General features: G+C 37.3%; 2 protein-coding genes across 5 annotated transcripts in view; one reads left to right on the top strand and one right to left on the bottom strand.

Moving 5' to 3' along the window:
- Positions 1 to 17943, top strand: part of rapgef5b (Rap guanine nucleotide exchange factor (GEF) 5b) — a 54819-nt gene extending 36876 nt beyond the window's left edge. For both annotated transcript variants that reach the window (XM_026284362.1, XM_026284361.1), the window contains 15 exons: positions 6752 to 6830; positions 7534 to 7678; positions 7847 to 7944; positions 9547 to 9577; positions 11101 to 11179; positions 11353 to 11502; positions 12547 to 12644; positions 13174 to 13290; positions 14146 to 14324; positions 14615 to 14705; positions 14885 to 14935; positions 15189 to 15276; positions 15493 to 15557; positions 15794 to 15848; positions 16657 to 17943. In XM_026284362.1, the coding sequence (XP_026140147.1) occupies positions 6752 to 6830; positions 7534 to 7678; positions 7847 to 7944; positions 9547 to 9577; positions 11101 to 11179; positions 11353 to 11502; positions 12547 to 12644; positions 13174 to 13290; positions 14146 to 14324; positions 14615 to 14705; positions 14885 to 14935; positions 15189 to 15276; positions 15493 to 15557; positions 15794 to 15848; positions 16657 to 16775 (1445 nt within the window). In that variant the 3' untranslated portion in view covers positions 16776 to 17943. The remainder of the gene's footprint in view (positions 1 to 6751; positions 6831 to 7533; positions 7679 to 7846; positions 7945 to 9546; positions 9578 to 11100; positions 11180 to 11352; positions 11503 to 12546; positions 12645 to 13173; positions 13291 to 14145; positions 14325 to 14614; positions 14706 to 14884; positions 14936 to 15188; positions 15277 to 15492; positions 15558 to 15793; positions 15849 to 16656) is intronic.
- A 1353-nt stretch (positions 17944 to 19296) lies between these two features.
- Positions 19297 to 23321, bottom strand: part of LOC113116287 (dynein heavy chain 11, axonemal) — a 62223-nt gene continuing 58198 nt past the window's right edge. For 2 of the 3 annotated variants that reach the window (XM_026284356.1, XM_026284360.1), the window contains 6 exons: positions 21662 to 21904; positions 20782 to 20964; positions 20514 to 20629; positions 20322 to 20434; positions 20115 to 20255; positions 19297 to 20041 (listed from right to left, as the gene is read on the bottom strand). In XM_026284356.1, the coding sequence (XP_026140141.1) occupies positions 19794 to 20041; positions 20115 to 20255; positions 20322 to 20434; positions 20514 to 20629; positions 20782 to 20964; positions 21662 to 21904 (1044 nt within the window). In that variant the 3' untranslated portion in view covers positions 19297 to 19793. The remainder of the gene's footprint in view (positions 20042 to 20114; positions 20256 to 20321; positions 20435 to 20513; positions 20630 to 20781; positions 20965 to 21661; positions 21905 to 23321) is intronic. The other variant, XM_026284359.1, reaches the window with a different exon arrangement.

Here is a 23321-nt window from a genome sequence, read left to right as displayed (position 1 = left end):
TATATATATATATATATATATATATATATATATATATACACACACACACACACACACACATACATACATACATACATACATACATACATACACACACATATATATATATATATATATATATATATATATATATATATATATATATATATATATATATATATATATATATATATAATCACATTTTTCCAAATAATTATGAAGCAGCGCAACTGTTTTCAACATTAATAATTACAAGGAATATATCCAATGTCTGCTCAAAATTCAGCTTTATCATCACAGGACTAAATGAAAAGAAATATAATTTATATTCACATTTTAAATATAAAAGTATGCAAAAGTATTTTAAATTGTAACAATATGTCACTATATTACTGTTTTTGCTGCATTTTTGATTAAATAAATGCAGCCTTGATGAGCATAACAACAACTTAAAAATAACTTTTCCTTTAAATTATAATTGTAATAATACAATCTGTAATAAAAATATGAATTTACTTCTCATTCAAAAGTAAAAACGTTTAGATTAACATCTAGATCAGACAATGATATTAGTAAAATGTATTTATTGTTCTTCAACAGTCCGATTGGCGATGTTGAACAGATATGGGAAAGGACGAGCTCATGTCCTTCAGTAAGGGATGTAAATTGGTTTTCTCTGATCCAATATCTTCTACTCTTGTCTTAAATGAAGTCAATCAGCTGAGCAGCGCTCTGGTCGGATCTGTGTTCAAGGCCTGCTGGGGGTAATTGGCGAGCTCTGGTCGATGAGCGATAATCAAACCTTGACCACATGGTTGAGGGAGAGACTTGTGGGAATGGCTTCATTGATGATTATACTGAAGCTGAGCTCACACCAGAATTGCTGAACACTCCCACACGAACCCGGAGCATAATGGGCCCGAAGCTGTCAGAGCTTATTATCCATGCTCTATGAGCATGATTTATGCAAAACAGGAATAATTTGAGTAAAACCCTTCCTCCAGACATCACAAACGAAAGGAGGGGAGTGAGTTTGTACGTGTGCTTTTCAAGAATTCTGGTTCATCTTGTGCAAACACTTAATGAAAGGAAGTTGTTTAAAGTCAGTCATCTGTCTCATTTTCTTTTTTCTGCATGAATCTGTCAATAACATAAGCAGCTGACCGGGTCTGTGCCTGCAAAGCCATGAACCGTGCCATCCAACAGCTGTCCATCAAAGCATCAGACAGCAGCTGGTTTGACCTCCAGGGTTTGCCGCTGTCATTGAGGTGGTCATTAACTTCGGCTTTTTTACATCATGTTTTCAAGTCAAGCTGACATAGTCTGTCTGATGTGTGGGTGGAGGAGCTTGAAAGAGCTCAGAAGATGCAAGAGACACCGAGAATGTAGTTAGACCTACTTTCTCACTGTGAGAGGAAACCCAAAATATTGTTTCTGCCATCATTTGGCCAAGGTTTTAGCAACAAAATTGTCTTGCTACACAATTTATCATACAATGAGAGTTTCCAGATGTTTCAGTATTCATAATGATTGCAAATAGCATCTTCTCAGGAACTTTTAGGATGAATCTCATAAATGAATATAACCATTAAACCTTTGGTAATTTGACATTATTGTTATCATGATGGATGGTTTATTTACTTTCATGTTCTTTTTTGAAGAATTCTAGTTCAAATTCGCATGAATAAATTTCAAACAGTTTAAATAAATGTCAAATTTGTGTGAAAAGGCAGAATCTTTTTAAAGGTTATAAAATAAGGTTAATTTCCTTTTAAACTAAAGCAAATGTTACACTTTTTGTGTTATGGAGACCTGGATATGACTTTATAGACTTATCTCACTGCAATCTTTATATCTTATAGACCTTATGCGAGTTTTGTGCTTGAACTTTAGTCTTTGCGGTATCTCTATCATCGCTGTTGAAGAGTAATTATCTGGTGAAGTGAAATGTATTATTGTAGAGTTAATGAGTTATAGTAATGTTTGAAGCGGAGGTCATAATGTCAGTAGACTGGGAAGATTTAAAAATGAGCGATTGATTCATAAATTTGTACGACCTTACCTTCATGTTGTGGAAATACAAATGGAAGACGAGACAATGAAGAAAGATAGTGCTGAAAAGGGGCGGGGCTACACAAGGGCTATAGAAATTGTAAGTTCAATCTACACTCTTAGTCACGGTCAGTTTATTGGTTTGCTACATGCACAATTACCAAGAAGTAAAAAAAAAGGTTTTACTAGAGAAGTCAAGTATGTGTAATCCTTTGCTGGTCTTGCACTTTCTCATGGGAGGAAAAGTGGCATGTTGAGCTGTAGTGAAGTCCTTCATTCTTCAGATAATGAAAATTCACCAGGTTTTAGTGGTAGCTAAAAAAAACTGAAGTAAAGTGCGAGCGAGTTTTATTTGCTGCTGCCGAGTGAGAGTGCTAATGGGAATTTTTGTGAAAAGTGTCTCTGTGAATTAGTGCGTGTACTGTATGCGTGTGCGTTTGCATGCAGCTGCTGATTGGATGATTGGATTTAGTTTAACTAGTTTAGCACCGCTTCCAGATGCACAGCACAACAAAACTAGAGCATAAAGATGCACTCTTGCAGTGTAGACAGTTTCAATGATTACGGTTGGACTGATCACGCTTTGTTTCTTCACTGGTTTGCAGAATAACAAGGTGTGGGTAGGAGTGAATGTCTTTTTCTGTTAAAGGATTTTTTTTGAGGCTATCATTTTGGGTTGTTAATAATTTAAAGCTATCTGACTGCTTTTGAATTCCAGTTCTTTCATGAAGAATAGACGATACAAACTATGTTTGTGGTTTTTGCTAATATTTTATTTTATTCGAATCTGAAAGTTTAAGTGGTATTATGGGATAGCTTTGGTTTGCTTTATTCCAATGATTTAGTGATTATTTCACACAGAAATATTCCAAATGACCAAATTCGTCAAGTCACGTGTGAGGAAAGCGTCCCCTCATTGGTCAGAATATCTAGTTCGCAAGTGCTTTTCTGAATTTCTGAAGATCTAATGTAAATGCCTGTGCCAAGATGAAAAAAAAGTGCAAAAATTTGATTTTGAACTACTATGATCCCAAAATAAGCAAGAAAACAAACCTCATTTTGAACTAAATGTGAAAATGGCCATAGAATATCATGACTACTGTTTTCTGAAGTCATACTCATTTGACAAACTCTGTTTTGCATTCTGTCGCAATGTTGGAAAGTATGCATATTCGGACACAGTATCTGTCTGTGTGTGTGCATGTGTGTGTGTGTGTGTGTGTGTGTGAGCGAGCGAGCACCATTGGCGGCGGTGTGTACAGCTGCTCGCTTTAGATTACCATAATGATGCAAGCAGTTCAGTAGAGCAGAACGCACAAAGCTCAAGGAAGTAAGTGTGAAATTAAGGAAGAATTTACAACTGTGCCAATGCAGCATGCTCACACCACAGCCCACAGGAAGAGTGTCACTAATAGGATTTACAGCTTATGGAGGAATCCCTCTGTCGCTATACACTGCTTTAGAAAACACTCAACTCATTCATTATGCTCTCTTTCTCTCCATTCCACTCTCCTTTCCTGCTACTTCCCTGTCTGGGTTGCATAAGTCTAATTTAGTGGTAATTAGAAGAAACATCAGACTGTCTTAAATCTGACTTTGAGAAATGGCTGCAGTCTGTTAATTTGGCTCTATTTAATTACATTTACCGGGAACTCTTAGAGCTACATTTATGCTAACCTTTTACTTAGTATTTACACACAAAATCACTTACACTTTATATCTCCTCTGATTTTTAATTGCATAATAATTTTACACAGCTTACATATATACATATATGTTCAGTATACAGTGCATCCAGAAAGTATTCACAGCGCTTCACTTCTTCCATATTTTGTAATGTTACAGAATATGTAACATTACAATATAATGAATTTATTCCAATATAATGAATTTAATCTATTTTCCTCGAAATTCAACAATACCCCATAATGACAATGTGAAAGAAGTTTGTTTGCAAATTTATTACAAATAAAAAACGAAAAGAAACACAAAATCACATGTACGTAAGTATTTACACCCTTTGCTCAATACTTGTTGAAGAACATTTGGCACCAATTATAGCCTCAAATCGTTTTGGGCATGATGATGCGACAAGCTTTGCTCATCATTTGCCAATTTTGTTTTTAAACATGAGTGTCTTTTGAAGGCTTAGAAATAATTCATAATAATGGTTTCAGGGACAAATGACCAGTTCAGGGACAAATGACCATATTTGATTTTGGTGATAATGTTTATTGATCCTCTAGCCAAGAGGGTGAATTTGTTTATTGTAATTTTGCTTTCGGGCATGTGATTTTAATGTTTCCTCTGTGTCAAATTATGAGACATTTTCTCCTATAATCATTAGAACTCCAATTTAAAGTGCCAAAGTCACTTTGAAAACCATTGAAGCACAACATCAGGTTTTGCTCAGTGTTGTTACATTTGTTAAAAGGTGTTCGGAAAAGAAATTTAAAGCATCTGAATTACTCACAAGCCAAAACCAGATTATGATATGATGTGTGATTCGGAGACGTAGAGGTAGAGATTCTGTCGAATCAGAATCAGAAGGGAATATCGATTGATGTCTGCGAGAGCGAATGGTGAAATTTAGATTCCTGCAGAGCAAATTAAAGTGGATTGAACAGTGAATGCACATCAGTCATTGCGGCCTTATCAGAGTAATAGTGTCATTATGAGAGTAATAGTGTGTTTCAGTGGGATCAGCAAAGAGGTCAGGCGTATTAAGGGCCATTTAATGTTCTCCCTTTCTCTTGTTCATTTTCTCTAGATTTTGTCTCTATGTTACTAGCTGCGGGATATAGTGGGGATGATATGTAGAACTGGGAAGAGCTCAGTTACCACAAGATGCAAGCAGCATTTTTACCCAATAGCAAGAGAGTTGAGCCTCTGTAATATGTTTGTGACTGGTGTCAAAGTCGTAGAAAGTAGAAAAGTTCTCTTCTTTCTTGATCTGTATGGAGCAGTGTGCATGTTGCACAAACATAATTCTTAGCTATACTTTAAATAATATCCAGTCTTGCTGGATATTCACAAAAATAGAGTGGCCCCAAAAAGTATTTGGACACTTGTGAATCTAAACTTATTGGATAAGTAACTAAATATTAATATATCAAGTGTCATTTGCAAATTAAATTATATATTATTATAATACAAAAAACAGTAACATAGAAAACAAAATTGAAAGAAGAAAACAAAATGAAAGAAGTATTTGCTAACCAAGGCTGCATTTGTTTGCATTTATTTACAGTAATATTGTGAAATAATATTACAATTTAAAATAAATTAAATATTTGAAATTTTATTATAAATAAATGTTTTACTGTCACTTTTGTAAGTAATGTGTACCTGCTGAATAAAAATATTAAGAGATTATGTCACGGTTTCCACAAAAACATTAGCTGACAAAATTGTTTTAAATATATATAAAAATGTATGTATAGCATATATACTGTACAACAAGCATTATTATTATATGCAATACGCAACATATAATTAATCCTAATAAACTTATGTTTATTTGTTTTGTTTTGTTTATGTGTGAAATGTTTTTTTTTTTTTTTTTTGAATAGAGTGCTGATCAGACCTGTTTGGATTTATAATATGTATTGAATTGTTGTTCTATCAAGAATTATTGCCTGTTGGTCAAATGATGGAAACGGAAGGAATTCCTGCATTTCAAATGGGGTTACACAAAGGTGAATGATGTTGTTTGTCGTTTCCAGAATGAAATAAATCTCTTTAACAAAGGTTACACAGCATATGGTTAAATGTGGCCCATTACTTTACACAGAGGAAATGTTCTGTCGTTCTGCGAGGCAGATAAGGATTGCCACCATCGCTCTGCAGTGGGATTGAAAACATTTAGCAGTCTTGCTCAAGGTCAGCACGCACCGAGCGCTCGTTCCTTCAGTCATACTTTCACAGCGAGATGATGCATGAACGCTTCCAGGCAAACACAACTCTAATTAAAGTGGTGCAATAGCAAAGTGTGATAATGTAGGAGAAAGGAGGTCAGGAGGAAAGAGAGAGAACAGAGGAAAACAAACAAGAGCACTTGTAAACTGCCTGTTGGGTTTGAATTTTTTATGACACCACACACACCAGAGCCATAATGTTTAGCGTCTCAATGTAGCTGAAGTGTTTTACTATGTTAAAACAGCAGGTTTTAAGGAATAGATTGGCCCAAAATTTAATTAATCCTCTTCATGACTTTTTCAAAGTGCATAACAATATTTCTTTCATAGAACATTTTTTGACAGAATGTTCAAGCTGCTCTATTCAATACAGTGAAAGTGAATGGTGACTACAGATTTTCAGCAAATTGTCTTCAGTGAATTATATTTAGTTATAAACACACACAAAGACATTTGATGACTTGAAGACTTTAATGTTAGCGCTGATGATTCAGGCCTGATCTGAATGAGAAAAGGCTTTTTATAACACTTCAGTCATATGAAATGATCATTTGATGCTTTTATGTTGTGTTTTTGTCTTTTTCAAGTCCCATGTCTCTTTATTTGAAAAAAAGCAGCATGAATATTCTTCAAAACATCTCCTTTGTGTTTCACAAGAACACATAAAACTGCAATGACAAGGACGACCTGTTCCTTTAAAATCCTTAAGGCGTTCTTCATTATGATATGCTCCTCCAGAGGTTTTTATGATTTTGTGTTGTTTTCTTACTAAAATGTGTATGACCTGTTCTGTTCATTTTCAGAGAATCTATTGGATGACTTCCTGTTGACGTACCCTGTGTTCATGTCCACCAGTGACCTGTGCCAAGCACTACTCGGTCAATATCCTTCTCATCATATGCGTCATTGCCGATGCTGTTTTTGCTATAATAGCTGTCTGCTGTCATTTGTAAAGGTGAACTGTGTTTTCAATACAATATTAACAACAATTTGAAAAGTTTGGGGTTGGTAATATTAATGACTCTTATGCTAATCAAGATTGCATTTATTTTATCCAAAATACAGTAAAAATTGTTATATTGCAAAATATTAATAATTAATATATATATATATATATATATATATATATATATATATATATATATATATATATATATATATTAACCATAAGACCTTCAAAATTAGTGTACAGTGATGTGTTGTGTATATAGTCATCATGTATTGTAAATTATTAGATTTTGTGCATTATACATTGTGTGTCCTGGATTCTCTATAAAGTAATGTCAGATGATCTGAGACCCCCACGAAACAATAAGCAATTAATGGAACTGTACTGTGACCATGCGGAACTATGTTATACATCTTCTTTTACACGATCTTAACAACGCAACCTATCTGGTGTTAAACCACTTAACCAATTCCACGCTGTTTAGCCGAGGGCATGCAATTAATTCTCTGTTACTGAACCCCTGTTAATTTAATACAGAGAATCCGGCCGCAGGCGTTTCCTCCTTCCTCTGAACTGTGTATCTGTGCAGTCTAGTGTGCTGGAATAGATTTGATGCCTTAACTTCTCCTGGTCCACCTATTGTTCAAAGAAAGGCCGGATGAAAGAGGAGGGGAGAGACACTCTGCTTAGGAAACGAAAAGTGCTGCACCTGCTGTCCCAGTGGAGCTCGCTGTGCGCAGACCTGCCACGGGACGACGAGCACGCCAAACTATTCCTCAAGGTACGGATGGAGAGAAGGGAGGGAATTATTTTTGGAAATACTAAAATGCCACCACCCCTACTGCTCTTGATTTCTTACTGCTGAATGTGAACACGTGAACACCAATCCGGTTTACATTTCCCATTTACAACCTCAAATGTCAATCTTGTGTGTGCTTCACATGTGCAGACTCTGTACAGATATGTTCTGGATGATCTCTATGAGTTTCCCTCGCTGGAGAAGGATCTGAAAGAACTTCAGAAACTTCTACGGATGCAAAGGAGACAGTGAGTCACCTCATGATTGAGTTTCATGTTCAGAACCGATTTCTGGGAAGCTGGTAGATATTTGAAGATTATTTATATTCGCACAAATACGTCCTTTATTCACTCTTCTAAAATCAAACTGAGAGCCAGAAAAAGACAGAGCAGTGCTCTATAAACTCTCATCTACATTTTGAATAAATCAAGCCGGAGAAGTTTTTATCCATGCAGCCATTTTTCCAGCCCAACTTGACATGGTTTTCCTCGACTTCCTCCCTTTGAGTGTTCCCTGGGAGACACGATGAGAAATAGAGTAACAGAGAGATGATAACGGTGCGCAGAAGCTCTGCTGTGTGTGATCCTCATCCCACAGTCTGTTGACAGACGAAACCCTCATCAGTCAGTCCCAGATGACAGATTCTGCTGTGGGTGATAACTGAGCTTTCATTTGTTGAAAAGGATTTCAAAGACTTGGGCTACTTTTACATTTCTCTGAACATAGATTAACTGCAACTAGCCGATACATCCAAGAATCTACAAAATGCACATTATTTTACACCAGAAGGTAAAGACACACAATCTTTGACAGCAATAATGACAAAACATAGCACCAAGTACCACCTTTGCCCCCTTTTTTTATTTAATGCAGCTACCATACTTCTAAAATGACTATATTGTATAGTAAAATTATTATATCATTTGCTTATTTTAGAGTTGCACTTTTACAATACAATGTATGCCAATCATTGGCTGTCAGCTTATTGTAATATTAAAACATACATATTAAATTCTATTATTGTTATTATATTTTAAAGTAATTCATTAGTTGTGTTGCAATACTGATATAGAGGTGTGTGTCATAAAAGATATTCCTTTAAATCACTGTAATCACTTTTCTTTTGAAAAAAAAAAGTAAAATAAGGGAATACTCTTAAATTTTACTGTAATTTAATTACTGTAATTGGATTAAATACTGTAAAGACTGTAGAACCATTATATATAAAAAGTAATTAATTAGTAGCCTGGACCGTGTTTTTGCAGTAACTAGAGTAAGGTCAGGGTCCTGCTTCTTTAGTGCATAAGCCTTGAACTTTATTAAGAGAGAATTAGGAAAGTGGCTTTGTAATAGTCAGATCAGGAGCGAACAGAATGAATAAATTCTGCTTCGCATATGAGCTCTTATCCAATTTTTCTGTTTAGTAAGCAGAAGTCCTGGCTTTGACCTCTCGGCTATACATCACACGCCTGCTGGTGCTTGGTAAAAGGCCAATGATTAATTAGAGAGGCATCAGATGGGGAATATGGAGACTATAAAGCTCCCTCCGATTGCCCCGTTTTTATCAGGCTGTAATCAGAATGAGGTGTGCATGGATGAGGACGCTGCACGCTTTCATTTAGATGAGGCAATCAGTAAATCACATGGTGTCAGACTTTAATGTTAGCGCTGATGATTCAGGCCTGATCTGAATGAGAAAAGGCTTTTTACGAGCGCTCCTCGCCGCGGGTGGGAGATGCCATCTTGCAGTATTGATATAATGGCACATTTATATTTCAAGCAATCCCTTCGGCTCATTCTTCTGTATTTCTTTCTGTCTCCCTCATCTCCCTACCCCTCTCATCTCTCAGCACGATAGATGAATACTCTCCGCAGAGGAAGGTAAGAGTTAAGACCGGCCGCTGTGTTACCTGCACTGAATCTCAATTGAAACCACCTCAGTGTACTTTGATTGAACTCCTTGTGTTCTAAAGAGGCTATATCACAAAACTTGTTCAGAAAGCACTATATTGACAATCAAGCCGTGGCTTTGCAGCCCTCATTTACAGTATATACAGTAAATGTGAGGAACACTGGTAGCTATCAAAAATCACCGAATTAGAAAAACCTAACAGCAAAAGATAACTGCATTCACATTAGACTTTCACATTCACAGCACTGTAATATACACACACTGTATAAACTGTATAACAGTCCATCCTAAAGTAACTTGCAGTTTCATCTTTTGACCAAAGATGGTGATAGAGAGCTTATGAAAAATGGACTTCAGAAATATTATAAAAATTTAATATATTGGTCCGGTCGAACCAAGGATGATAACAATAACTATAAAGTTTTAATTCCACACCACAGGTATAACGAAAACAACGCAGAAGAACAGTATAGTTGGATTCATTTTCAAAAGCCAATCAGAATTCATCCTTCTTTAAAGAGCTCAAGCATTTCAATGGCTTACAACAAAACTGCAGTGCATGGTTAGAATAAACTGAACGACATCACATATTGATGTGGATGCTAATATTGTTATTGTTATCTTTTTAGTTATCGTATGTGGTGTGAACAGACCTTGAATCAGAAAATGAATTCGAATTTCCTGCTGTTAGTAATTAACATTTTAGAAATGAAAACATTCCTCGTTTTGTTCAGTTTTAGTCCGTTTGATTTATTTTTGTTAACAAATGTAGTTCAAGTTGTAGTTATTTTATGTGCTATTTCTACCGTATGTTTCGGACTATAAGTCGCACCTGAGTATAAGTTGCATCAGTCCAAAAATACGTCATGATGAGGAAAAAAAACATAAATTAAGTCACACTGGACTATAAGCCGCATTTATTTAGAACCAGGAACCAAGAGAATACATTACCGTCTACAGCCACAAGAGGGCGCTCTATGTCAGTGTGGACTACAGGAGCACTGAGCAGCATTAGAGCGCCCTCTCACGGCTGTAGACGGTAATGTTTTCTCTTGGTTCATGTCAAATTAATTTTGATAAATAAGTCGCACCTGACTATAAGTCGCAGGACCAGCCAAACTATGAAAAAAAGTGCGACTTATAGTCCGGAAAATACGGTACTTGGATTTCTTTTTTTCCATTTCTAGCAATAGTGATTGTTAGTGATATCTAGAAATATTTGCTTAGTACAGTAATTTGATAGCAATTAAAATATTTTTGTTTCAAAAGTTTGTTTTTATTTTATTTTCACCTTTATTTCAGTTCATGAAAATGTTCTGGTTAAATTTGATTCGTTTTATTTCTAGTTAACAATAACATTACTCACTACTAAGTTATGCAGCATAAGGCTTTCACCATTGTCTTAAGGTGTGTGTGTGTGTGTGTGTGTGTTAGCATGTGTATAACTCCTAAACAACAATATTCTCAAATCCACGTGTTAACTATCTTCCAGAATAAAGCTCTCTTCCACCAGCTGAGTCTGAAGGAGAGCTGGCACCCTGTGAGAGGAGCTCAGAGGGACAGCAAGGACGGTATGCTCATAAAATATTCCCTCATATTTCTCTCCTACACTCTCATAGCGTTCTGACTGCCGACAGAGCTGCAGAATAACACTGTGTGAGAACCTTGTTTTATGGCATTTTTATGTGAATTGGTGGCTGATTGATGCAGCGCTGGGTGTTTGTGTGTGTGTGTTTCTCCTCAGTGTTGTGTCGTGTGTACATGACCATAGACTCATACGTGAGTGTGAGGACACACAGCGAGGTGTCCGTTCAGGAACTGCTGAACACTGTGGCCGAAAGGCTCGACTGTGCCGAGGACGACATGGTGCTGATGGCCGTCACATATCCTGGAGGTCTGAACAAGTTCATACATCTGTCTATTATCATATTGATTGCTTTGTGTTTGTTCAACACATGCCTATCTGCAGGGGTGCCATCATGCTTTTAAACAAGTCATTAAGGTACAACAGAGCTAAAAGCATTTCTTGAAGGTGCTGTGTAATTGTTTTGACTGTTCTAAAGCAAAAAAAAAAAAAAAATAGCATAATATGTTTGTAGATATTTAAGAAATGTTAAGCTCACATATTTGTTTACCCCAAAAAAACAATGATAAAGCCAGTTATTCTTTTTTGAATGTGCATTCTTTGTCGGAATGTCTGTTTTTGTTTTGGTCCGTGTGATTCTACCCACTGCCAGTTCAACCAATAGTATTTTAATACACTGGGTTGCCAGTTGCCAGTATACTGCATTGTTCCTGTTACATGTTCTCAATTTGGCAACCCAGCATTAAGTTTGAGGAGGAGATAGCGGGAAAAACGACTTTCTCCAACATTTTGAATTTGAGCTGCAGTGCCCATTTCAACCGTTAACTTCAAGATTATAAACTTTGTTATTTTTGCTGCTCACAGTGTTTATGATTATTGAAAAGTATGTTTCTGGTTATTTAAAATTATCAAGCAATTTGTCTTACAACAAATGGTAAAGAATGATAAAAATAATTAAGCCAAAAGGCTCCCAGAGGGACAAAGAACAGACATTGGTGAAAACGTGATACGGCAAAATGTGTCCTCATATGCAAATACATTTGATATAGAAATAGATTTTTGGAGTAACATTTAATAAAAAAAAATAAAAAAATTCAGCAAAATAATGCACCAATGTTTAGTGGTTCGCCAGTTTGTTTACTCACTTATGGCATATCATGACCTCAAGTATTTTGTAAGAACTCTTTTATTATTTTACTTTTTCCTACTGACCAAAAGGTTCTTGTTTTTTCTAAATACATTTTTTATGTCATGTCTTTTCTGTTGTAGCTCACTGTTTGCCCTTTTGGAATTTGCTGATATTTCTGCTTTCTCTCCATTGTTATTCCTCTCTCTCTCTCTCTCTCTCTGCAGAGAAGGTTCTGCTTCAGTCGGATCAGTGTGTGTTCTCGTCTTCACTCGGTGCCACTGAGCGGCTGCACGTCTGCAGAAGAGACCTGACTGAGATCATGGTGAGATTCAGAATGCTGTTCTCTGAACCGCTTTTAAAAGAAATCTGCTTTCCACTCCATTAGTTCAAGTCTAACTTTAAAGGCACTGCATTCTAAAATTTTCTTATATACAAAATTTTCTGAGTTATACCAGAAACAAACTCTATGCAAGTACAAAAATAAACTTGAATAGTATACAGAAATAATATGTTTGGTTACAAACCTCACTACTCAGGAGAGCCATTAGTGTTACATTATCATTATCACTGGATCAATTGTCAGATTATAGAATAGGTGTTTTTATGCAGTGGTCTTTATGGGTGGTCATATGTTAATATGCTTGTGGTTCTAATGTGTGATTGACCCACTTTATCTTTGTATTCATAAATTGTTTTGTTTCAACTGGGAAAGGACTATGTATACACATTACATTAAACCCAATTTAAAAGAACAAGTAAAATCTTTTGGTCATAATATGGCCCCTTTAAATCAGTCAAAAAACAATGCGCTTGTTAATTATAAGCAGAGTGTCTGTCTTCTGTTCATCCAGAGTCCCTTCACTGATAACGGGCCGCAGCGCTCAGTAAAGATGCTGAGCATGAACACGTGGGATGTAGCCGTGTCGCTCACCAACTGTGACTGGAGTCTCTTTAGTAATGTCCATGAGGTAAAGTCTTCACATTTCAGAAGAAGGTCTCCTAGAAAGGGTATCTTTGAAATACAAACTAAACTATAGCAACATTTAAATTTAAAATCAGCCAATTAGGTAGTGAGTATTGATACAAAGAGCCAGTTTAAACAACTACAGCATTAAAGGGATACTCCACCCCAAAATGAAAATTTTGTCATTAATAACTTAAAGCTTTTATGGGTTTGGAATGACATGAGGTGTAAGTGATTAATGACAAAATGTTCTTTTTGGGGTGGAGTATCCCTTTAAATAAATAAATAAATAAATAAAACACTGTTGCTTTATCCCTCTCAAGGCAGGCGTTGCAGATTTGCAACAGTAAAGTAACTAAAAACCTTATTACTCCAGATACTTATTTTATGAATCTGGAGTACTAAAAACTTTACTATAGGTTACTAAATTTACTAAGTTACTAAAACTTAATTTGAGCCTGAGAGGGTTATATAAAATCTGTCTAGAATGAAAGGAAATATTTCCTGCAAAACACTTGAGATACAATTTAGCGATCTAATGATGCATAACCCAGCATTGAAGGGTTAGTTCACTTCAAAATGCTTTATTTTAAGGTTCAAATTTTCACTATTTTTTTATTTACCTATTAGCATGAATATTACTAGCATATTAATAATTTTATAAGTATTTATAAAGCATATATTAAAATACACATTTTTGGGGTGAACTTTAGGTGAATTCAACATGACAGCGGTCATTTTAAGAACATAGTTGATTTGTAATCAAACATATGCAGTTGTCTTAATTTAATACTGATTTAAAAAATAAATAAATAATCTAAAATATCCACCAGCCATGTCATTTTTCCTTTCTCTGCAGCAAGAGCTGGTATACTTTACTCTGAGCCGTGACACGAGCACTGGCCACACGGTGGCGCTGGAGCAGATGTTGCAGCGCTGCAATGAGACCCAGCAGTGGGTGATGACCGAAGCGCTCCTGTGCCCGACCCTCTGCAAACGTGTGCAGCTCTTCAAGAAATTCATCAAGATCGCAGCACAGTAAGTATATGCTCATAAACAGAAGATGACCTCACGGACTTGTGCTGAAGCACCACAGCCATAACCAAGCTCAAGAATATCATACACCTTTTCACTTGGGCCGGCAAGGAACCACCGAACAACCCAAAACATCCTAGCAATCTCATAGTAACGTGCTAAAACATCTAAGAACTCCCAGACATTGTGGCAGCATGTTTCTTAAAATGTGAAATTATTTGTTGTTGTATTTCTTTCTACTCAAATGGTTCAGGTGGTGAACATACTCATGTTCTCTTCCTTTCTTTATTTAGCTGTAAAGCACAGAGGAACTTGAACTCATTCTTTGCTATTATTATGGGACTGAACAGTCCCGCTGTCAGTCGACTCACTCAGACATGGGAGGTAGGACAACACCAACTCCAATACACAGAAACATACTCCTAAATATTCAGAAGTGGTAGAGTTGCATAGATTTCTGTCATCAGTCTATGTTTCTAGAAGCAGGAAACTAGAGTGTACTGCAAACTCTGTTAAACAGGTACTGCATTGTTTCTTTTTTTTTTAATCTGTCCTCATTTCAGAAAGTCCCTGGGAAGTTCAGGAAGCTGTTCTCTGAGCTGGAGAGTCTGACGGTAAGTGATTGTCTCACCCCAATCTTAAGTTGCCTCCTGCGAGTTCACCTCCTGCTAAAGAATTTTGTGCCTTTTACGGCTCATTAGGATGTAATATATGAAGCCGTAATCACATCAGAGCCTCTGGCCTCCAGGGAGGAAACAGCAGGTGGTGTGACAGGGGAAGAGATTTGAGACAAACCAGATGGTTTCAGTGTGAAATAAAACAAACGCACAAATATGTACACATGAATGCTTTTTCCATGACCCGCAGGATCCTTCTTTAAATCACAAAGCCTACAGAGATGCCTTCAGGAAGATGAAGTCTCCCAAGATCCCTTTCCTACCTCTGCTCCTGAAAGGTGCAGTAAGCAAATTTATGCTACTTGACATACATATCATCAGCTTATTACAAATTTGCACTTGACTCCATGGGTTTGGATTTATGTGGAAGACATGACTGGAGAAGTCCAGCATAAATCACGAAAGAGAAGTCCGTCTCAAGGAGAGTCTCAGTAAGTCTTAGAGAGTGCAAGTAATGTGTGTACTAAAGTCAACAACTATTTCTATCTGAACAGATATTACCTTCATTCATGAGGGCAACAAAACATTTCTCGACAACCTAGTCAACTTTGACAAACTAGTAAGTGAACAATTAGACTTTATAAATGTTTTTTTTTTATTAGTATTATTAATAGAGAGCGTGTTAACCCAAAAATGAGAATTGTCATCATTTGTTAAACCCTCACAAGTTTGGTATGACATGAGCGCGAGTAAACGATGACAGAATTCAAATTTTTGGGCAAACTCTTCCTTTAATATAATTCATGTCCCATCAAATGAGCAAAAAAAGCTAATGTGAATGTATTTTATGTACAGCACATGATTGCAGACACCGTGCGGATTATCAGGCAGTGTCGGACAGATCACATGGGTGAGTGCTCAAATCACACCAATGTATACATTTAAATAGTTCCTACCTTGATGAAGTGTGTAATCTCTGCCCAACTGAACCCAAACAGGTTTTCACAACAAAACCTGGCCAGTTGCTACTCAAAACTAGCCCAAAACTAGCCCAATGGCATTTCGAGGGGGGTCCCCCAGTAAAAACTGCATTCCAGGGAGTAAAATGCATGTTTTTTGGAGAGGTTCCTCTGGTAAAATTCACATCGCAGGGCCTAAATATCATGTTATTGGGGACATGAAAAACAACCCTCATGACGACAGTTTGAAAGTAGCCTAATTCCATCGGAAAACTGCGGACTTGGCAACTATGAACCAAAATGAAGTCGCAAAAAAAAAAAAAAAAAAATTAATTGCAACAGGTTTCCCATCCAACCCACAAATTCCTATTGGCCAGATAAACAGATAATCCCGGCACAAACTCATTCCATTGGTTGAGCCAGTGTTGCTATGTCTAGTTGCTGGTCGGACTACTCAAACAACCAAAACATTTTTGATTGTGCCACAATGTTTACATTTCTCAGAGGAATCAGCCTACAAGCGGCCCCTTCAGAACTTCTCTCTTCTGCCTAGATAACAGAAATTGTTAGCTTTTAAAAGAATGACCACTTGCACTTGAATTGAAACAAATAGAACGTATATTACTGCATAACCCAGATCTGTCTCTACACATAAAAAAATAGTTTTGTCCCAGTTTAGTGTACTTGAAAGCCATCCTCACTACTGTTGTGTTGATTTCCATAGGGTGTAATAATTATCTTTGGCTTTTTGTCCATTAGGAAACATGTTGTCCCAGAAGGACAGCGTTGAAGTGAGAACGTACATCAATTACCTGCACATCATCGACAATCAACAGACTCTGTTTGAGCTCTCACACAGACTTGAGCCCAGGACATAAAACAATTCAATATACCCCAAAACCACTACTGAAGACTGGACGGTGTCCTTCCTCTAACGCAAGACTGTGACGAGGACGTCCTCCACTAGGGGGAAACACAATCACGCCAACCACACAGAACAGATGCAGAGTATGGCACAGTGAAAGAAATCTCAGCCAGTTCAGCCCACCATATGAAAGGAACGAAGAAGCTGAATCATGCAAGACTGAACAGTTATTCTTTAAGTTACAGTACAGAAAGATCATGTTGGGAATTCCGATATCTCCATAAAGCACATTTTTCACTCAGTAGTATAGGGCAGATTTTAGTTACTTTTAGCCACTGCAAAATATGTAGCTTCACTAATAAATAAGAGCATATACATATATGAGAAGTTAATAGGCACAGCTATATTTCTGTGTAGTCCAGTTAGTCTGAATTTTGAGCTAAATGGACAAATAACAAAACAATGTGATGCCTTTTTAGATCAAGGCCATCAAACAATTTGTAGACAATCAGAAAGATATCCCAATCACCCTGTATTTTAGGTGCAGAATTGCTAGCAGAAGTTTAGATTAAAGCGACATTTAGTTGAACTTGCATAAACTGTAAGGACATTTAAAAAGTTATGCATATCTTTGAGGAAAAAAAAAAACGATATCTGTGTAATTAAGCAGACTGTCATAGAAATAATTGGGTTTTAATGTATTTTCCTATGCATTTTATTGGAAAAGCCCTGCTTAAAATAACTAAGCCATGGTCCTGTAATGCTTATATGAGATAGTGCTTGAAGAAAGCAAATGTATAGATTTCTTGTATAAGTTGTACTTTGCATTGTGAGACAATGAGATATTTATTGAACTACAAACTTGTCCCCGATTCAGAAGGGAAGACAAAACAAGTTTTAAATACAAAGAAAGATGTAATGTACTGTAAATGTGATCAGATGGTCTGAAGGATTTGGCTACGCCATTGATTGACCAGTCTGATAATGCCTGTGACGTTCACATGTGAACTCTGTAAATACGAAGACTTTGTTTTTAAGAAATAATGATAAACAGGCCATAAAGCAATAGCAAGGTGTACATCTCACCTTCAGAAAAAAATTGTTAGCAGTGACTGACTGTAGCTGCTGTTTGCACTAGTTTTCTTCACAAAGAGCCTGACATTAAAAAAACAAACAAATGACACGGTCTTTTTTTCTTTTCTTCTTGTTTTTAGGTGCACGCATGCTGTAAAATCCTTCTTTTGTTTAATATTTTTCTCACTTTTATACAGTATGTTTGAAAATGTTAAACGTAAACTAGACACTTACCGCCACCTAGTGGTTTGTTAACTTTTAAGGATACATTAGTTCATAGAGACTAACAGGAAATGCCACAAAACACTCATTTTGATTCATTGGGTCTACAAATCGTGACTTCCTACTAAACCCCAGATGTCATTTGTGTGAATATTCTCTGTGACGCTCGATTGGCTTACAGTGCGTCTCCGCTGTCTCGGTGTGGACCGAAGACGAACTGTCTAAACAGTTACAGATCCATCCTGTTCTGGGCCATTATAACCTGCTGCGAGGCCGCTGCTGGACTCACTGAGAGGGGAGGAACCGCTCCACAGCTCGTGCTAACCTCTCATTTCCCTCTCTGGGACAGATGTATCATTTTCTCATCTCCTGACAAGGTCTGCGTCATAGCAAAGAACCGTACAGACAATCCCAGACCAGCAGATGTTGTGTTTCGTGATTGTGTACTGCGTGGAATTTGATGTTTAATAGTTTACCTTCTGAACACTATTGAAAAAAAAAAAATCACATTTGTTCAGTTCAGTAGTACACTGTAGTTAGTTATTAAATCCCGTGGGGGGGTGGGGGGTGAACTTGACCAAGGATGTCATTCAGAGATGATAACAAATTGGTTTCTGTCCCGACGTGAGATGAATCACACTATCTCTCTGTATTCAGCAGGAGAGGAAGGTCAAACACACCTCATTTGAAAATCAGTGTCAGCCTGGTTCATAATCTACTGGGAGTCTCATTGGAGCGGCGCTGGAGGAGATGGAAGTTGTCTAGAACCAGGTTTTAATTGAATTAAGCTAATAACAACATCAATATTGCAAAGTGTTAATACGGTACATACAATACTTATGCCAATAATGGCAACTTTTCTACGGTATACTGATGTTTCTGTAAAACTAGGGCTGCACGATTTGGTAAAAATATAAATGTGATTTTGTATGATAAAAAAAAAAAAGTAAAAAAAAAATCCATGGTTGCTGTACTTGTTTCTATGGGTGGACAATCTGGCCCCATTTTTGATATTCTACATTTAAAAAAACGACGAAGTAAAATTTATATGTAATGTTTAGTTACTAACTTCTAAAAATCCTAAAATAAGATTAAGTACTATTAAAATATAAAAAAAATATTATATATATATATATATATATATATATATATATATATATATATATATATATATATATATATATATATATATATATATATATATATATATATATATATATATATATATATATACACACACACACACATACACGCACACACAGTTTATAATGTCATTTTTAAACACTGAATTATCAAGCTTTTTTGTCAGAAAACTGCATTTTATTGCAGTATTGCATATGTGTTTATGATGACAACAGCTTGTTTCTAATCTTTCATTACAATTTTGGGAAGATGGCTGGTGAATGTTGCGTATCTAAATAAATGAACGACATAATGCACAGCAAAATCATTTACTGTGAACTGAACTACTCTGAGACACTAAAAACATGGATAGTGAGAGGTTTGTATGTAAAAGATGTGCTTCACCTGAAACTCAGCGTATATCTATATTTAATTAAATTGCAGCATTTCTGATTTATGATTTTGGTTTTATTTTGCCTGATCGTGCAGCCCCGCATCAGACAACATAACATCTTACTTGCATTTAATATGAAACAAAAACACATTTTTCAGCTAAAAATGATGCTATGTATACGAGTCAACCTCTGTGAGCAGAATGGAGTCGGTTGTTTGTCTACACGGACAGAAGCAGCGCTGTTCCTGCCAGAACCCACTTTGCAGGCGGCTGCTGTGTTTTGAGACGGAAGCTCCAGATGTAGGTGGAGCCGCGGTGTTTCGTGCGGTAAACTGGGCACTCGTAGGTGTTCCTCACATCCTGCTGGTCGATGGGGATCGCGCGGATGTACAGCACTGGCATAGCTGGAGTCAGCTCCTTCAGAACAGCCTCTGATAACAGACCCGAGGAGCTATCCCAGCGAGCACCTGCAGGAGGAGAGCTGGGTCACATTCATCCACACAAACAGGACATTCACGCTGGAATGGAGATTATGCTCACCCTCAATGAAGAGTCCGTGAATGTACGCTCCCTCTCGAGGGGGGTGGCCATAATCATCCTTGGTTTTCTTGGTGACGTCCACACACAGGCTCATCCGATCTAATGGCCACTTGTTTTTTCGAGCTATACTCTGCAGAATTGCTGCAAAGCAGAAGGTTTCAGTACAATGGCAGCAAGTCTTGTTTAGGATGTGTTCATGTGTCTTACCTGTGAGAAATGACTGAGGACTAAAGAGTCCAGAGATCCAGACCACAGCAGGAAACACAAAGTCTTGAGTCCATGTGTCCAACTCTCGACACTGAGCCAGAACGTCACTGAACCTGCAGGATATGATCATGTAGATCATACAGTGAAACAGTTGAGATTCTTTCTGGAATGTGAAGTTGATGGTTACTGTACCACAGAGCCAGTGTTTTGGTTGAAGGGAAGGCCAGCCTGCTCCAGCTCTCTGGAACGCTGTCATAGAACAGAGCCGTCTGGAGCTGCTCCATGTCTGAGGAGAGACTCCGTTCACCCTGTAATATCATGTTAGAGAACAGTCATACGCTTCACACACAACAAGTGTTGTTTTAAAAACAAAGTTGAGAAATCCATGCAGGTGCAGTATTCAAACAGAGCTGGGTCTGAATGATCACTAATCATCTGTATTGATCGTTTCGTCTCCTACCTTCAGTCCCAGGTCCAGCTCTGTTAATGATCTGTGTATCTCTGCCAGCAGCAGATTCATTCGCTCACACTCCTGCAGGCACACCAGGATGTAGGGGCTCCTCTCGGCTGTTTTAGACATGAGCTCTGCCAGATCATACTCCTCCGGTAACTTCTCCAGCAGCTCATCCAGAGCACTCTTCACCTGCCCAAGGAAAAAGAAAACTGACTTCCAAAGTATTTTTTATTATCAAAGTACCGTGTTTTCCGGACTATAAGTTGCACTTTTTTTCATAGTTTGGCTGGTCCTGCGACTTATAGTCAGGTGCAACTTATTTTTTTTAAATTAATTTGACATGAACAGAGAGAAATGAACCAAGAGAAAACATTACCGTCTACAGCCGACAGAGGGCGCTCTACGCTGCTCAGTGCTCCTGTAGTCTACACTGAAAACAGAGAGCGCCCTCTAGCGGCTTTAGACGGTAATATTTTCTCTTGGTTGTTGGTTCTAAATAAATGTGACGTACAGTCCAGTGCGACTTATATGCCTTTTTCCTCATCATGACGTATTTTTGGACTGATGCGACTTATACTCAGGTGCGACTTATAGTCAGAAAAATACGGTATTTCCATACTGTACTATGGAAGTCAATGGCTACAACATTCTTCAGAATATTTTCTTTTTTGTTCAGCTTTGACCAAACTCGAGGGTTATTAAATAACTTAGATTTTTCGGTAACAATATACTGAATGAATAGCTTTTATTTGCATTGCATCAGAAATCTTTTGTACTTTATAATAGTCTTTACTTTCACTGACAGTAAAAAAAAAGCTGCACTTCTGTTTTCAACATTGATAAAGATGACGTTGATAATAATAATAATAATGATACATAGTTTCACCTTCTCCTCTGTGCACTGTGCTGCTCCTTCTCCTGTTGATGAGTCTCTAGGTTGGAGTTCCAGTAAAGTTTTGAAGAGGGCATCAGATGTGGCCGTCATAAACTCAATCTCAGCATTAGGGTGCATGCTGTAGAGACAAGGGCTTTCCGAGGGCAATCTCTCATCCACGTAGCTGTGATACCCAGTTAGGTCCAGATCAGGAGGAGCTAGAAACCCAGGACACAGGAACAGCTCTCCTTCAAACTGCGGAGAGAGATCGTGGAGGAACAGGAAGATGAGAGGACAGTCTTTCGGGATTCATATTGGAGAAGGTGTGAGAATAGTGGTTAAAGATCTTGTCTGGTAACAAAAAGACAGATGATTCAAACAACAAGTCAAGTGACTCAACAGGATTTTATTCTGGAGTAATTCGTTTTTCTTCTCCACAATATTTTGTCCTGATGAGCATTGTAACATTTTACCACGTTAAACCTTTGAGTATTGTGTGGCAATCGATAGCAGGGCTGGTGCTGGACACGGGGAGAATAATGCAGCTCTGTGGAAAGGCTAAAGACAAGCTCTGTGATTGATGGCTGCTCATCCTGGGGCCTAATGAGACTCAGTGAGGAAACACTGGGCTGCATGCCTGACCACTGCACAAACACCGCTCCAGAAAAGATGAAAATATGATGTCAAGGAATACACCCTGGCCTGAACATAACAAACGTGTCCTCAGTGTGTGGGAACAGAAATATATTTAATACATTCAGACTCTATTTTGTTTTCTAGGCTTATAAACTGGATCACAAGGAAAACTGCGTTATGCAATGTAGATCCTCACCACTAGAGAGCACCACAGAGCTGCAGTATTTATGTGTACAAACCCGAGTTGTGTGAGTTCCACAGACAAACATTTAACATGCTGTCTGCAGAACTTGAATGAAGCACTTGAAGAGGCCAGATAAATCGAGGTCTCTTTGCAGATCTACATAACATAACCTTTAAAAATCTGCAGACTGTTCTAGATTTCACTCATTTGAAAAATAATTCTGACTTGATTTCTCACTATTACTGCTTTATACCTCAACATGACATGAAATTCTGCCCTATCCATGCATCTATGTAAATGCACGTCATTTCTTATTGTGATTCACCCATGTGTTTATTTTTTATTTTTTAAACCTTTATGACCAAGTTTTGAACAAGAAAAAAGATATCATACCTCGATCTGTGTGCAGCAACAAACATCTCTCTGATGATGTACGGTGTATAGGACATATCCAATCATTTACTTCACTTAAAGAGATAGTTCACCCAAAAATTAAATTTCTGTCATTAATTACTCACCCTCATGTCGTTCCAAACCCATAAGGAACAAAATTAATGTATTTTTGATGAAATCCGAGAGCTTTCTGACCCTCCATAGACAGCAAGTGAACTACCACGTTCAAGCCCAGAAAGGTAGTATGGACATCGTTAAAATACTCCATGTGCCATCAGTGGTTTAACCTTAATTTTATGAAGCTACAAGAATATTTTTTGTGTGCAAAGAAAACAAAAACAACTCCGTCTCTAGGTCTCCGCCGCCATTCACGAGAGTATCACGACACACGCATGTGCATTCCTCTGCTTGTAAACTATTTTAATGATGTCCTTACTACCTTTCTGGGCCTGACAACAT

This window comes from Carassius auratus, chromosome 16 (assembly GCF_003368295.1).
Source record: "Carassius auratus strain Wakin chromosome 16, ASM336829v1, whole genome shotgun sequence".
Lineage (NCBI taxonomy): Eukaryota > Metazoa > Chordata > Actinopteri > Cypriniformes > Cyprinidae > Carassius > Carassius auratus.
The sequence above is the reverse complement of the archived record's forward strand: the minus strand, read 5'-3'. Positions and strand labels throughout refer to the sequence as shown.